This window comes from Syzygium oleosum, unplaced genomic scaffold (assembly GCF_021117445.2).
Source record: "Syzygium oleosum isolate NSW1041296 unplaced genomic scaffold, Sole_v2.1 Sole_v2.27, whole genome shotgun sequence".
Taxonomy (NCBI): Eukaryota; Viridiplantae; Streptophyta; class Magnoliopsida; order Myrtales; family Myrtaceae; genus Syzygium; species Syzygium oleosum.
In genome coordinates this window covers 4,164,639-4,177,635 of record NW_026607511.1, presented here as the reverse complement: position 1 = coordinate 4,177,635, position 12,997 = coordinate 4,164,639, and the positions used below count along the sequence as shown (strand labels likewise).

Below are 12,997 nucleotides of genomic sequence, written 5' to 3'. Positions count from 1 at the left end.
ATTTGGCTGCTTGTTTCAGTTGCAAAAGTTGCTCCTTAATAACAACTCGTTTAGCAGACAAATCCCTTTGAATATCTCCCATTGCTCTAATTCTCTCTTTCTTGACTTGGGCTTCAATATGCTAGAAGGAAATTTGCCATGAATCGCTGGGCCATCAAAGTCACTATACTTCTCATGTAATCTTTTGAGCAATGAATATAATTTTCTTTCGACCCTAAAAAAAAAGTAACCCCTTGGATCGCATGTGGAGATTAATGTAAATTACTTGAGTAATAGAACATCACGGATATTGAGAATTTTTCTGCTACAAGGTTGTTTATCATCAATTAGAATCAGCGTATTAAATGAAATGCGACAAAGTCCTAGACGGCTATGATAACGTGTGAGACAAATATGAGCACTTTAACTAAATTTTAGCATGTTATATAATTAGTATTTCTCTTCTTACTAATTCTACGATCTAGGAGTGATTTCTACAACTCTCTCCCATGAGCCACAAGAATCTAATCCAAAATCAATTATACATTTATATCAACTCATAGGTCATATTTATGCTGATAATAATAGCATTATGTTCGAGAAGCGTGATACTTTCCATTAGTGTATAATTCAGTCTTGAGGAATCCACCAAAACTCCAACCTAGAAATGAGCCTATGCGAACAGACATGGGTAAAAGCATCCAGGTTTTTTTTCTTTATCGGGATTGATCCGCCAATGCTTAAGTTAGTGAAGGAAAAAGAAAAATGTGTAGATAATGAGTTAAAAAGGGAGAAAACGAGCTAAAGACCAGAAATTTTACCCTTGGGCAGTATTTACAGATAAGCTTATCCCGACGGCCGAGTGGCCGCTAGCATGACGTGATTTGGTTGAAACGGGTGGTGGTGGTTTGGTTGGACACGTGGTGGACTTTGCCATGACAAGTATGGTGATTTGGTTGGGATGAGTGGATGTCAAACCACCCCGTAGGACCAATCGACACTTCGATTTTTGGAAAGCGGTCACATTGTTGCTCCCTTCACTGGAATTATGCAAGGTGGGAGGTCTTGCCGTGGAACGCCCGTCAGGTCGACGATCCTACGACTTTTCCGATGTGAGCTGTCTTGCTTACCACTGTCCGAAGAAGAAGAAGCACGGTCGTTGACTTGACTTGAAACTCTCGCACTTCCTCAATCAAACGCATCTGCCAACTGCAACTTGCTGACTTTTCTAAGTAGCTATTACGTCCCTGCAGGGTTAGATGCATATCTAGTTTTCTTTTTACAATTGTAATAATCCTTTGAAACGAAAACGTGACTATAGTAAGATGTTAATAATCATGATACGATAGAATGGACTTTGTGATTGTTAATTAGCAATTCATCTATAACTATTTAAGATGTACAATGCAATTTGCATATTAATATAATAAGTCAAACACCGCTCCAAAATGGGTCTGACAAGCAATATTTTGAAATATATACTTCTTCCCATAGTAGAGATTTTGCTCTCCTTTACGGTGTAAGCACAATTTCGAATTTTAAAAAAACAAACGATATTCCAACCGCATAAGATGGGACATTGTGTGGAGAAGTGAACTATTTTATCATATCATTGCAATTTGTAGAAAAGATTATCTCAAATGCTTCACTTCAAATGCAACCTTTACATTTCTCTATGCTTTTCATTTTACTCTCTTGCAGGAGTGGGAAAAATTGTCCAAAAAATCCTAAATAAATTGTATATAGATAAATTCAGTCAAACTTTTCATAGTGCCAAGTTAGTCCTAAACCTTTCGACAATTTACCAATTTAATCTTTAACATTTTGATGATTTGCCAATCTAGTCCTAAACATTTAAAAAATTTGTCAATTTAGTCTTTTTGGCCAATTTTTTCCGGAAATCACTAACATGGCGGTCTAGTAAGCGCCGCCCGTCCTACGTGGCATTGCCACATAGGATGGTTGTCACTGTAGGATGGCCAGCGCTGACATGAACAATATTTTTAATTTTAAGAATTTTTTTCCTTTTTTTTTACTTTTCTTTTTCCTTTTCCCCTCCACTAGGCCTTATCCTGCCAGCCTTAGGCGAGGGTGGCCCTTGCCAAATCGAGCAGCGGCTGCCCTCATCAGCCTAGGCGCAGGAGTCCCTGGCCCTCGTTAGGCGATGGCCGGTGAAGGTAAAATGGAAAAATAAAAAATAAAAAAGAAAAAAGAAAAAGAAAAAGAAAAAAGAAAAGGAAAGTAAAGGAAGAAAAGGAAAAAAAATCATAAAATTAAAAAAATTGCAAAAATTGTCCATGTCAATACCGGCCGTGCCACATTAGCATCAGCTGTGCCACGTATGACGGTCAGGGCTGACTAGACAGCCACGTCAGCATTTTTTTGATCGGAAGAATTAAAATGGCAAATCTTTAAAAGGTTTGTGACTAAATTGGCAAATTATTAAAATGCTAAATTGGCATAACTAAAAAGTTTATTACTGAATTAGTTGCCATACATTAGATTTAGGATTTTTCAGACAATTTTCGTGGAAATAGGGATATAATAGTTTCATTAAGCCTCGATTTTGGTTATTTTAGTCTCAATGTGATTAGGAAGAAGATATTTTCTTGAAACTCACGCTAATTGTGTTCTATGTACCGTAAAGTCAAATATTTTATATTCACAGAAAGGACTAAAGTCGTCGCCCTTACTGGACGGCATGGGCAATTCAGAGATTCGAAGGTAGATTGTAGCCTTGTAGGATAAGGACACAATTGATAATGAACAAAAGTACGCCACATGAGGTTCGGGCTTTCATTGACCGACTTGACCATCAATAGATTCCTTGCAAGTTGCAACTCACAGCCTGGGATTTTTTTCAACTTGAGGGGCCCATGAAATATCTGTCATGAATATTCTTGCAATGACGACATCCACATGTCTTAGTATCAAAGATCCGTCGATATATTTCGCCAGTTGTTTCGAAACAATGTCGCACAGACGCTAAAAAGACTCAAGCTGAGAATGCTTTGTTACCAATCCTCATGGACCTTCCGTATAGAGATCGGCTTTTATCCAAGTTACTCTCATGCTTAACTACCATCATTCTTCTGTTTGGGAGTGTCCTAGCTTTAGCAGAAACTGGCGGGGACGAGACCGATCAGCTTGCTTTGCTAGAATTCAAGGCTCGAGTGGCTGATCCTAGTGGGGTTTTGAGCTCATGGAATGATACTGTCCACTTTTGCGAGTGGTATGGTGTCACATGCAGTCGTAGACACCGACGAGTCACCGTATTAGACCTCCACTCCAAAAACCTATCTGGGGCAATGCCACCACATATTGGTAACTTGAGCTTTTTGAGGGAAGTCCATATGCAAAACAACAGTTTTAGCTCTGAAATTTCCATGCAATTCGGACGCTTGTTTCGGTTGCAGAAATTGTTCCTGAATAACAACTCGTTCAGTGGACAAATCCCTTCGAATCTCTCCCATTGCTTTGATTTGCTTGTTCTTAACTTAGGCTACAATGCACTTGAAGGAAATTTGCCTACAGAACTCAGCTCCTTGTCCAAGCTCCAAGAACTTATTCTTCAAGCCAACCACTTGACGGGAAACATTCCGCCATCGTTTGGAAACTTAACCTCTCTTCAAGTCTTCGCAACATCTTCAAATAACCTTGGTGGTACGATCCCGGAGACTCTCAGTTGGCTGAGAAATCTAAATATCCTCTTTCTCAGTGAGAATAAATTTGTCGGTACGATTCCTATCTCAATCTTCAATATATCCACTATGACAATGCTTGCAGCAGCCGAAAACCAATTAGAAGGGGGCTTACCCAGTGACTTAGGCTTCACTCTTCTGAATCTTGAGATAATCAGTTTTCGTGACAACCACCTCACCGGACCCATTCCTAAGTCAATATCTAATGTCTCTAATCTTAGTCGATTCCAAATTGGGTTGAACAACTTTACCGGGAAAGTTCCTTCTTTCTCACAGATGAGAGGACTCTATTGGATGGCTATTAATGCAAATAACTTAGGAAGTAGGCAATCTGCTGATCTGGACTTCCTCTGCTCTTTAACCAATTCCACAAACTTGGAAGTATTGGGTATGGAGAGCAATGAATTTGGAGGACCAATCCCCGACTGTATCGGTAACCTTTCTATCACCCTTTATATATTTGTGTTAGGTCGCAATCAAATTTCTGGAACCTTACCTTCTGGAATCGGAAATCTCATCAATTTGGAGATCCTAGGAATGGAGGGCAACAATATCTCGGGAAACATTCCTTCTGAGGTAGGAAATCTGAACAAAATGAGGATTATGTCTCTCGAACAAAATAAATTCTCAGGGCAGATAGCAGAATCTATTGGGAATTTAAGAATGTTAACCAAATTGGACTTAGATGGCAATAATCTTCGAGGCTCGATACCATTGTCCCTAGGAAACTGCCTGAATCTACTTCAATTGAACCTTTCGGCCAACAACCTCAGCGGTCACATACCCCCAGAAATTGTGGGCCTCTCATCTTTGTCGATTTATCTCGACTTGTCTCAAAATAATCTTACTGGCCCCCTTCCAGGAGAAGTTGGAAAATTGCAAAATCTCGGTGAATTACGTCTTAACGGGAACAGATTATCTCAACATATCCCTAGAAGTATTGGTAGTTGTACATCCATGGAACGCCTGTATCTCCAGGATAACTTTTTTGAAGGGCCCCTACCATCGACTATGAGTTCCATGAGAGGCCTTCAAGTTTTGAATGTTTCCAACAACCAATTGTCAGGCGAAATACCGAAATATCTAGAGTCACTAAATCTGACGAATTTGAGCCTATCTTACAACGATTTTGAGGGTGCGTTGCCTACAGGAGGAGTTTTTGGAAGTCCCATTTCAACATCAGTTGTTGGAAACAGGAAGCTTTGCGGGGGTATGCCATATTTTCAACTACCAAAATGCGACTATGAAGAGTCAAAACGGAGAAGAATAAGCAGAACTACAAAAGTTCTCATATACATAGTCTCTGCTCTTGTAGGAGTAGCCTGCATATTCTCTTTGTTATACTTCTTCCGGTATAAACACAATAAGAAAGCATCAGCTTCAAGCTCTTTTGAAGAAGGACTTTTGCATGTTTCTTATCATAGTCTACTGAAAGCGACATGTGAATTCTCCTCCACCAATTTGCTTGGTGTGGGCAATTTTGGATCTGTGTACAAAGGGTTTCTTGATCAGACTCAGTCGATCGTGGCCATCAAGATTCTCGACCTTACACGCCACGGAGCTTCCAAAAGCTTCATGGCCGAGTGTGGGGTCTTGAGAAGAATCCGACACCGTAATCTCGTGAAGGTACTCACGGCTTGTTCTGGTTTTGATTTTAATGGAAATGATTTCAAGGCATTGATCTATGAATACATGTCAAACGGGAGCTTGGATGAATGGTTGCACCCAACTGCATCACAATATACAACAAGAAGCAAGTTCAATCTACTTGAGAGAGTGAATATTGCAATTGATGTTGCTTGTGCTCTAGATTACCTCCATCATCACTGTGAAACGCCGATAGTTCATTGTGATCTAAAGCCCAGCAATGTACTTCTTGATGATGATATGACTGGACATGTAAGCGATTTCGGGCTTGCCAGGTTCCTCCCAGAAGCAATGCATAAGTTAATGGCCAATCAATCAAGCTCTGTCGGGGTAAAAGGATCTTTTGGCTACATACCTCTAGGTAATGATGTAGCAGTTAGGTCTTTTAGTTTATTTCCATATTTTGAACATGTAATTTGAAGACCGATCCTTAAAGAAAAAGGCATAAACATGAAACATCACCAAGACTAGGGCCGTCAAAAACCGAACATGTTGACTGTTGTAGAGTACGGCTGTTGACTATGCATCAATCTTAATTATTCACTATGCATCACTACTCTCTATTGACTGTTGTAGAGTATGGCTTGGGAAGTGCGGTATCCACACAAGGAGATGTGTATAGCTTCGGAGTCCTCGTTTTGGAGATATTCACAGGCAAGAGGCCGACCGATGACATGTTTGCAAATGGACTGGACCTTCATCGCTTCGCAAAGGCAGCTCTAGTAGACGGAGTGGAAAAGGTAATCAATCCCGTTCTGTTTCAGGAAATCAAGGAGTTGGAGAAGAGACAAACAGTTGCTCCGAAGTGGAAGAACAAAAGTTGTTGCAGTATTCAGGAATGTTTGGTTTCGATCATCGAAATTGGAGTCGCTTGCTCTTTTGAGTTTCCCAAGGAACGAATGGACATTGGCGATGCATTGACTAAACTCCAAATAATCAGGATGAAACTTCTTGAGTTCATTGTCATTGCCTAGTTTATGTAAAATCCGAACTTCGTATGGAGTCTTGTCGTCTTCATGATCATTGCTTTGTTTGGAAGTGGATATGGAATTTTGCCATTCAAAGACAATTTGAATCTGGCAATAGCAAAACCACAAGTAATGGAGACTAGTGAGTGAGCAATCCAAGGAAGATCTATGAAAAATAAATGTGCTGTGTTTTGCTTTAGCTTCTAATACAGGTACCTTCAGACATCAGGTAATATGGACGTTTGTCTTGCTCTCTTGCAAACTTGGCCCGCTTGTTTTGGCTTTTAAAACAATAAAGAAATTACTAAATGACTTTTCTCTAAAAGTTAAACAATATTTAAATGTATAAAAGCTTATGAAAAGGAAAATGTGATTACATATATCAATATTTGTTCATCTTATATCTATCGATAAAGCCAGAGCTAAAGGAATATGTGCTTTTGTGAACGACACATGGCAAACTGTACCTCTATGATTGTCACGTGACAAACTGTACCTCTATGATAGTCACAAGCTTAATCGTGCCACATGGCCTATATTCATTCAATTTGCATTAGTTTTGTAATTTCTCATCCTCAAGCATCCATCATTTAATATACTTAAATTTAAACTTAAGAATTGATAGTAAGCAAGAATACTATTCTTAAGTGGATTCGTCCAATAAAAGAAATAATAAAAAAATCTTGAATTACGTTTCAATTATTCTTCCCAAATATATATCATATTTCGACTTATGTCATAGATTTTATTTTTGAAAAAAAAACAAATAAAAGATAAAATGCCTTCAAATATAAAATTAGTCCTTTTAATCTGAAAACAATTCAAAAAGAGAAATATACCGCATTAAATGAATAACACTCATAATTTGAAGTATATTTCTTCTTAACTACGTGAATAAAAGCATCAATCATCCGTTTAACTCAAAAATAAATTGAAATAATATGAATGATATATTATTTTATCACTTGAATAAATTCTACTTAATATTCACTAAATTTGAGCATTACATTCAAATAATGAAAATCCAAATTCATTTGAATTACATTTTATTTAATTTTGTTTACTTCTTTTAGAATGCACTTATTTTAAATTTCACTTACTTCGAACATTGCGCATATCATTTGAAGCAAATGTGATTAGTGAATGGGGGGATCTCCATTTATATCAATACCTCTGATAGACGAAGACATACCGAAAATTTACGTAATTGTTCTTTCTTGAATATGGAATATTTTTCACGAACGCAAAGCTCAGTCAAGGTCATCATGACCCCGAGGATTTGAATTTTTTTATGATTGAGTTGAGGTCAATGCCATTAATGCCCTCAATTTTTCAACTCTTAATTTTCAATTATATTAATGTTGAAAATGAAAATAAGATATGTTTAATAATAAGTAAATATTGAATGCCATATAATACAAGTTTGGTAACTAATCGGGAGAACTTTTAATAAGATTTTGCAAAATATTTAGCAAGATTCTGAGTGCCAATGGATATCTTTTTCTATCGAATGAATTGAGTGGCCTTTCGTTACCAAACAAATTAGTTATTTTCTGACTTAACTAAACCTATTAAGCTTAAACAAGTTGGTAGTACAAGCTTTTATATCTCTTTGGCTTGTCACTGGGGTTTACAAGCTTTTATTTCTCTTTGGACGTGGAAGTGGAGGTGGAGAGTGCTTGTAGTGTGGCAAGCCTGGGCATTTTGCAAGGGGGTGTCCTAGTTAAGGGGGCAGAGAAGGTAGGTATGGGGGGAGGGATGACAGGTATGGAGGTGGAGGTGGAGGTGGAGGAGGAGGTGGTGGTGGTGGTGGGCGCTATGGTCATCGGTCTGGAGGACGCAATAGGGATAGTGGTACTCGAGGAGGATCAGGACATGACCACTAGAATCCGGACCATTCTGGTCCCTATGAACGTCGCGGTACAGGAAACTTCCATTCAGGGTAGAAAGAATACTCTTGATAGGTATTCACACAATTGTTTCCAGTTATAGTAAAGCAGTTGATTCTGTGCTGATTGAAAAATATATTATGCTTGTAGCAGAGCAATTGGAGGTACTGCTGTTACTTGCTGGAGTTGTCAAAGTCTCTTCTGTTGCATCTCTTCTTCGTGGTTCTCTGGGTGGACAAACCTGCTTGATCAGTCTGTTGATGTGCAAACTTTGGCTAAAAGATTCAACTGTTTAATGTCCGTGAATGCTCGTTCTGATATTTTGGTCTGATGATATTGCTTGCTTGACTTCAACAATCAAATTTGGCCTCAACTCTATCAATGCTATGATGGGTACTGGATCTCTTTCGCTGACATGCTTTAGCAATTGCAAATGTATCTGAGATCAATCTTGGTTGACTTCTTCATTGGCATTTGCGACTAAGGAGTGGGGACAGCTTTTTGGTGTCTCGATGGCTCTTTTGAGGATAGGGCGAGAGAATTACTTGTGGAAGTAATGCCTTTTCTCTTAGCAAAAGAGAAGCTGCGTTAGAAATGAATGCCTATTTTGGCTATGATTTTTCAAATGTCTGAATTTTTGAAAAGCAGTTAAGTGGGTAAACTCTATGTTTTCTTATACATATATTTTTTTTTGGTCAGATTTTTCTTATACATATTTAGTATGTGATCTTTCTGTCTATAGTTTGCACTATATAAACTCTGCTAAGCTTTTGGCAGGATTCTTGGCTGTTTGTGGTGTTTTGATACATGGTTTCATTACTTTCATGTCATAGGACATGGTTTTAATCTTAAAAATTCTGAAATGTCCTTTTTGGCCTTAAGAAGCTATTCCTATATGCAATTAACTGGGTAAATTCCATCTCACCTTCCACACATTGTACTGATGGAGGAGTTCCTTTCTCAGTAAAACGTGGAGACCTTTTGGAAGCTTTGGTGAGTATGGCAATTTGATTTGCATGACCTTCTTCCTAGTGATCTGTCTTGTATCGCCATCTTCAGTAGAAGATTGCTGGATAAATTTCCCTTTCAGGTGTAATGACGGCTCTCCCTATGAATCTTATAAACACACGGTTCTTTTTGCTTGGGCAGCTGTGCGTTCATTGACTTACATTTTTGCATGAACGATGATCACTTTCAGCTGGTCATTTGTGATTGATCATGTATTTTGACCTAATTCTTTTAGAAGTTGTGCTTGCTCCAATCTGAGATTGATGATGCGTTTGTGACTCCTTGATGTGGTATACTCTTGGCATAAGCAAAAACTAAATATGATCATCTCTTTCAGTTGGCAGTCTTTTTCTCTGTAGTGACTTGGTTAAGGTCATTGTGCATTCTTAACAGTGGCTCCGCAAATGAACATTTTCATTTCGAGCTATGCTTGTCAGAAAATTTGGAGATTCACAATTTCATCAATGTGCTCGGCAGGGAAGAATCAACTGTACTTCCTTGTTAAAATCAGAGAGGAATTTTTGAGCTTGAAAGTACATTCTGTCAATTTATGTTACACTATAGAGGTTGACAGTACATCCTGACTATTTTCTGTTACCCTATGTGACTTTCTTTATATAGTTGTTTCTTTAATCTCAGAGTAATTAAGTCACATACATAACTCGATCATCAATGCGAAGGATCTCCATAAATAGATTTTTCATGACGAAATCATTTGATAATCCCATTAAAAAAATTAATAAGAACAGGAGCTGAAATAGGAAACTCGAAGGACCCACACTCAAATAGTACAGGGATCTTAATCATCAAATTACAAAGTAAAAGGATGTAAGAGGAACACTGTTGCCAAAACACCAAATGAGTTATGATAACTCGACATGAGGTAATAACAACATAATAGACCACGAAATTCAAGGAAATCTCCAAATACCCTCCTCGCATTGCCCTAACTATTCCCAACTCCTAAAGTTACTAAATTGCATGTTATATTACCTTTCCTTCAATAAACACAGCCATAGGGTGGTAGAAAAGTAATGCCAGCGTTTTGAAAGTAAAGTAGGCCCAGTTTGAAGCCGAACCACAAAAATCGCAGCGCAAATCGGTGATTCAAGAAGTAGGGGATGCAGAGGGGTATAATTGCACAAAAAGTGGAGGAGGGCACTCCGTATTTTACCGAAAATTCAAATTTAAGAAAATTCAAGGAGTGGAACTTAATTTCATAGTGCAGGCTTGGAGTGAAAAACTTGTGCGTGCACAATGTTAGCGTAGGCTAGCTCCGCTGGTGGATGAGGAGACCATACTAGCAAGCATGGACTGCATTTTCATCTAGTGCTGAAACTCTGTCTATCATATGCCCTATATCTTCAGTCTCGTCTCCTTCATTATCCTCCCATGCTTCCCCTGCTTCAGCCTCCACGCAGTACACGTGCGTCCCGTAATTGCAATCTGTGCAACACCAGCAACCCTTGGCGCTCTCTCGGCACATTTTGCGGATCAGGCTCTGCTCTTGCGTCAAGGAATAGTACAACGTGAGAGGGTGCTCGTGGTCCTCACATTTCGCTGTCGCCGCCAAGTCGGCGTACTTGGGGTGGAGGTCGTACTAGCAGATTGAGCAATGGCAGGAGGATGTGTCCCCGTCGTTCCCGCATGCATTGCACGTGAACACTCCCCCCTTGTAAGGCGGCGAGGGGAGGAACAAAGCGAGCGTTTGGGGTGCGACTCGTGATGAATAGTTCTCATCAGCGGTTGCTGTCCACCACTGCCCGGTAATGCTTTTCGTTCTTCGACAGCCCCCACATTATTGGGTTGCTGGGACAACGGTGTCCTCAATTTTAATAAAAAATACAAAAATAGTTTACGTGTTAATTTAGGCAATTTTATTATTCCGAATTTTAATAAAAAATACAAAAATAAATCATTTGCATGTCATATAGTGTGCATGTTAGGATTATTTAATCGCATGTCATGACATGTAGGTTAGTTTTTCATATAAATCGAGAGAAAACCCAAAAGAAAAATATTGAGTGAAATTGCTTGTTAATTACAAATCATATTAGGATTATTGATGTGATTTTCTAGCTAACAATGTAAATGCTTATGTTACTTTGAGGTAAGTAATTCTCCCTATCTCGCAATTTATTTAATGCTTTGGTTATTGGATGTCACTTTGGTGGTTTGCGCACCCGCATCATCACCGCACATGTTAGGAAGGAATAAAATTAATCCAAGCTGTCTGCTCAAATGTTTTCATATGAAAAGAAAAGGTACCGAAAGGGCAATAGAATAATCTAGCATAACCAAGTCCTCGTACTGACCATCTCTTGTTCGTAAAAATAAAGTATATCTCCTCATACTTTATTTAGGTTTCTAATCGACCTATTGTAAATAGATTAGTGGCGACTCCAAAATAAAAATCATTTGCATGTTAACAACTTGAACCATAAGTTGCGAATTGGTAGGGCTTGGGAGAGCCCAAGTTAGGCATAGACTTAATAATCCATTAGCCGAACCCCTAGGTGGTGCATCGCAGAGGGTAAGGTCGCGACAGCTTGGCGACTCCACTAGGAACTAGAAAACTCTTAGTGGACTTAGGCTAGTTTTCTTTTTTAAAAACAATATTTTTGTTTGGCAATGATAAATCCAGGTATGTCCCTAACGTTTAAGGTGTTAAATGTTATTTGCAGAATGAGAGGTATAAGGGGAGTAGTGTTTGCTAACCCTTGAATTGCATGGATGTGTGAATGAATGGTTTATTTTCATGTATGAAGCGTCGTTTGATATAACCTACTGTACATGATCTTTGCATTCACTACACTGTACACACTATCCGCTGTCGGACCTGGGTGGCATAGGTTTAGGATGGTATCGAGATAGTGGACACTTTGACTACACCTACGTAGTATGGGTCGCCCTTCTCGGTCCTAAAAACTTTTCTTTCTTGGTGTCATTGAGTTACCACCCCGGTCTGCAACTATGCAACATAGGTTGACTCTTTGACTAAGCCGGAGTTAAGGGAACCCCGGCCAAACCACGACCACGTTGGTGTAGTCCGGTAATTCTCATGGCTCCACTTTGCAAGCCGTTTAGAGTAGAAATCGAACCTCACGTTCCATGCGCATGTCTATGTGATTGTCATAGTTCTACTGGGTGAAGTAAGTCTTCTAAACCTTTACTTTGCAATTTACTTACTTTTCTGTATCTTTAGTCGGTCTATGACACTAGGTTGATCGTGAGTCTTGGTCTATAAACTATGGGAGGAGCCGACATCCGGATTATTACTGCTCCTAAAGACGAGCTCAGCATTTGGTGGAGCAGACTCAATCTAACTGGTCACTTTTTTGTGAAAACCAAGATAGTGAGGTTACTCCCCTAATTGGAGGTCAAAGTCCGTACCGGCCTTGTTCGAGAATTGGCGCATTTTTGGTGTCTAGAAACAACTATCTTTGCATTCGGTGAGCATGAACTTGCTCTGACTTTGAAAGAATATAGCATAGTCATTAGGAAATCTTTGGACTCGGAATTAATTATTCCACCTATAGGATTGGACCCCATATTAACCTTGTCGGAATTTTTTAGTATCAAAGAAGATGATGAAGTGAGAAAATTTTTGAAGGGAAATCGTGGAACATGTCTTTTTTTCATTTCTAGATCAATGTTTTAATAATGCCACACCTTTTTAAAAGGGTAGGATCTTTTTGCTAGCTTTATTTGGATTTGTGATTTTCCCTCACTGCAAGAATACTTGTAACCCGTCCATTGCATGGTTGGTTCAACAAGTCAACATTGAAAACAATTTTGTCAATAT

The 12,997-nt window shown here is 38.9% G+C and overlaps 2 protein-coding genes across 2 annotated transcripts; both read left to right on the top strand.

Moving 5' to 3' along the window:
- Positions 1 to 2,970: 2,970 nt before the first annotated feature.
- Positions 2,971 to 6,488, top strand: LOC115691431 (probable LRR receptor-like serine/threonine-protein kinase At3g47570). The gene is made up of 2 exons (XM_030618053.2): positions 2,971 to 5,688; positions 5,904 to 6,488. Exons 1-2 carry the CDS (start codon positions 3,006 to 3,008, stop codon positions 6,299 to 6,301), a joined length of 3,081 nt encoding a protein of 1,026 aa, XP_030473913.1. The 5' UTR covers positions 2,971 to 3,005; the 3' UTR covers positions 6,302 to 6,488.
- Positions 6,489 to 8,053: 1,565 nt separating this feature from the next.
- On the top strand, positions 8,054 to 8,541 carry LOC115691439 (uncharacterized). The gene is made up of 2 exons (XM_030618064.2): positions 8,054 to 8,259; positions 8,335 to 8,541. The coding sequence occupies exons 1-2, from the start codon at positions 8,054 to 8,056 to the stop codon at positions 8,513 to 8,515; spliced, it is 387 nt and encodes a 128-aa protein (XP_030473924.2). The 3' UTR covers positions 8,516 to 8,541.
- Positions 8,542 to 12,997: the final 4,456 nt, after the last annotated feature.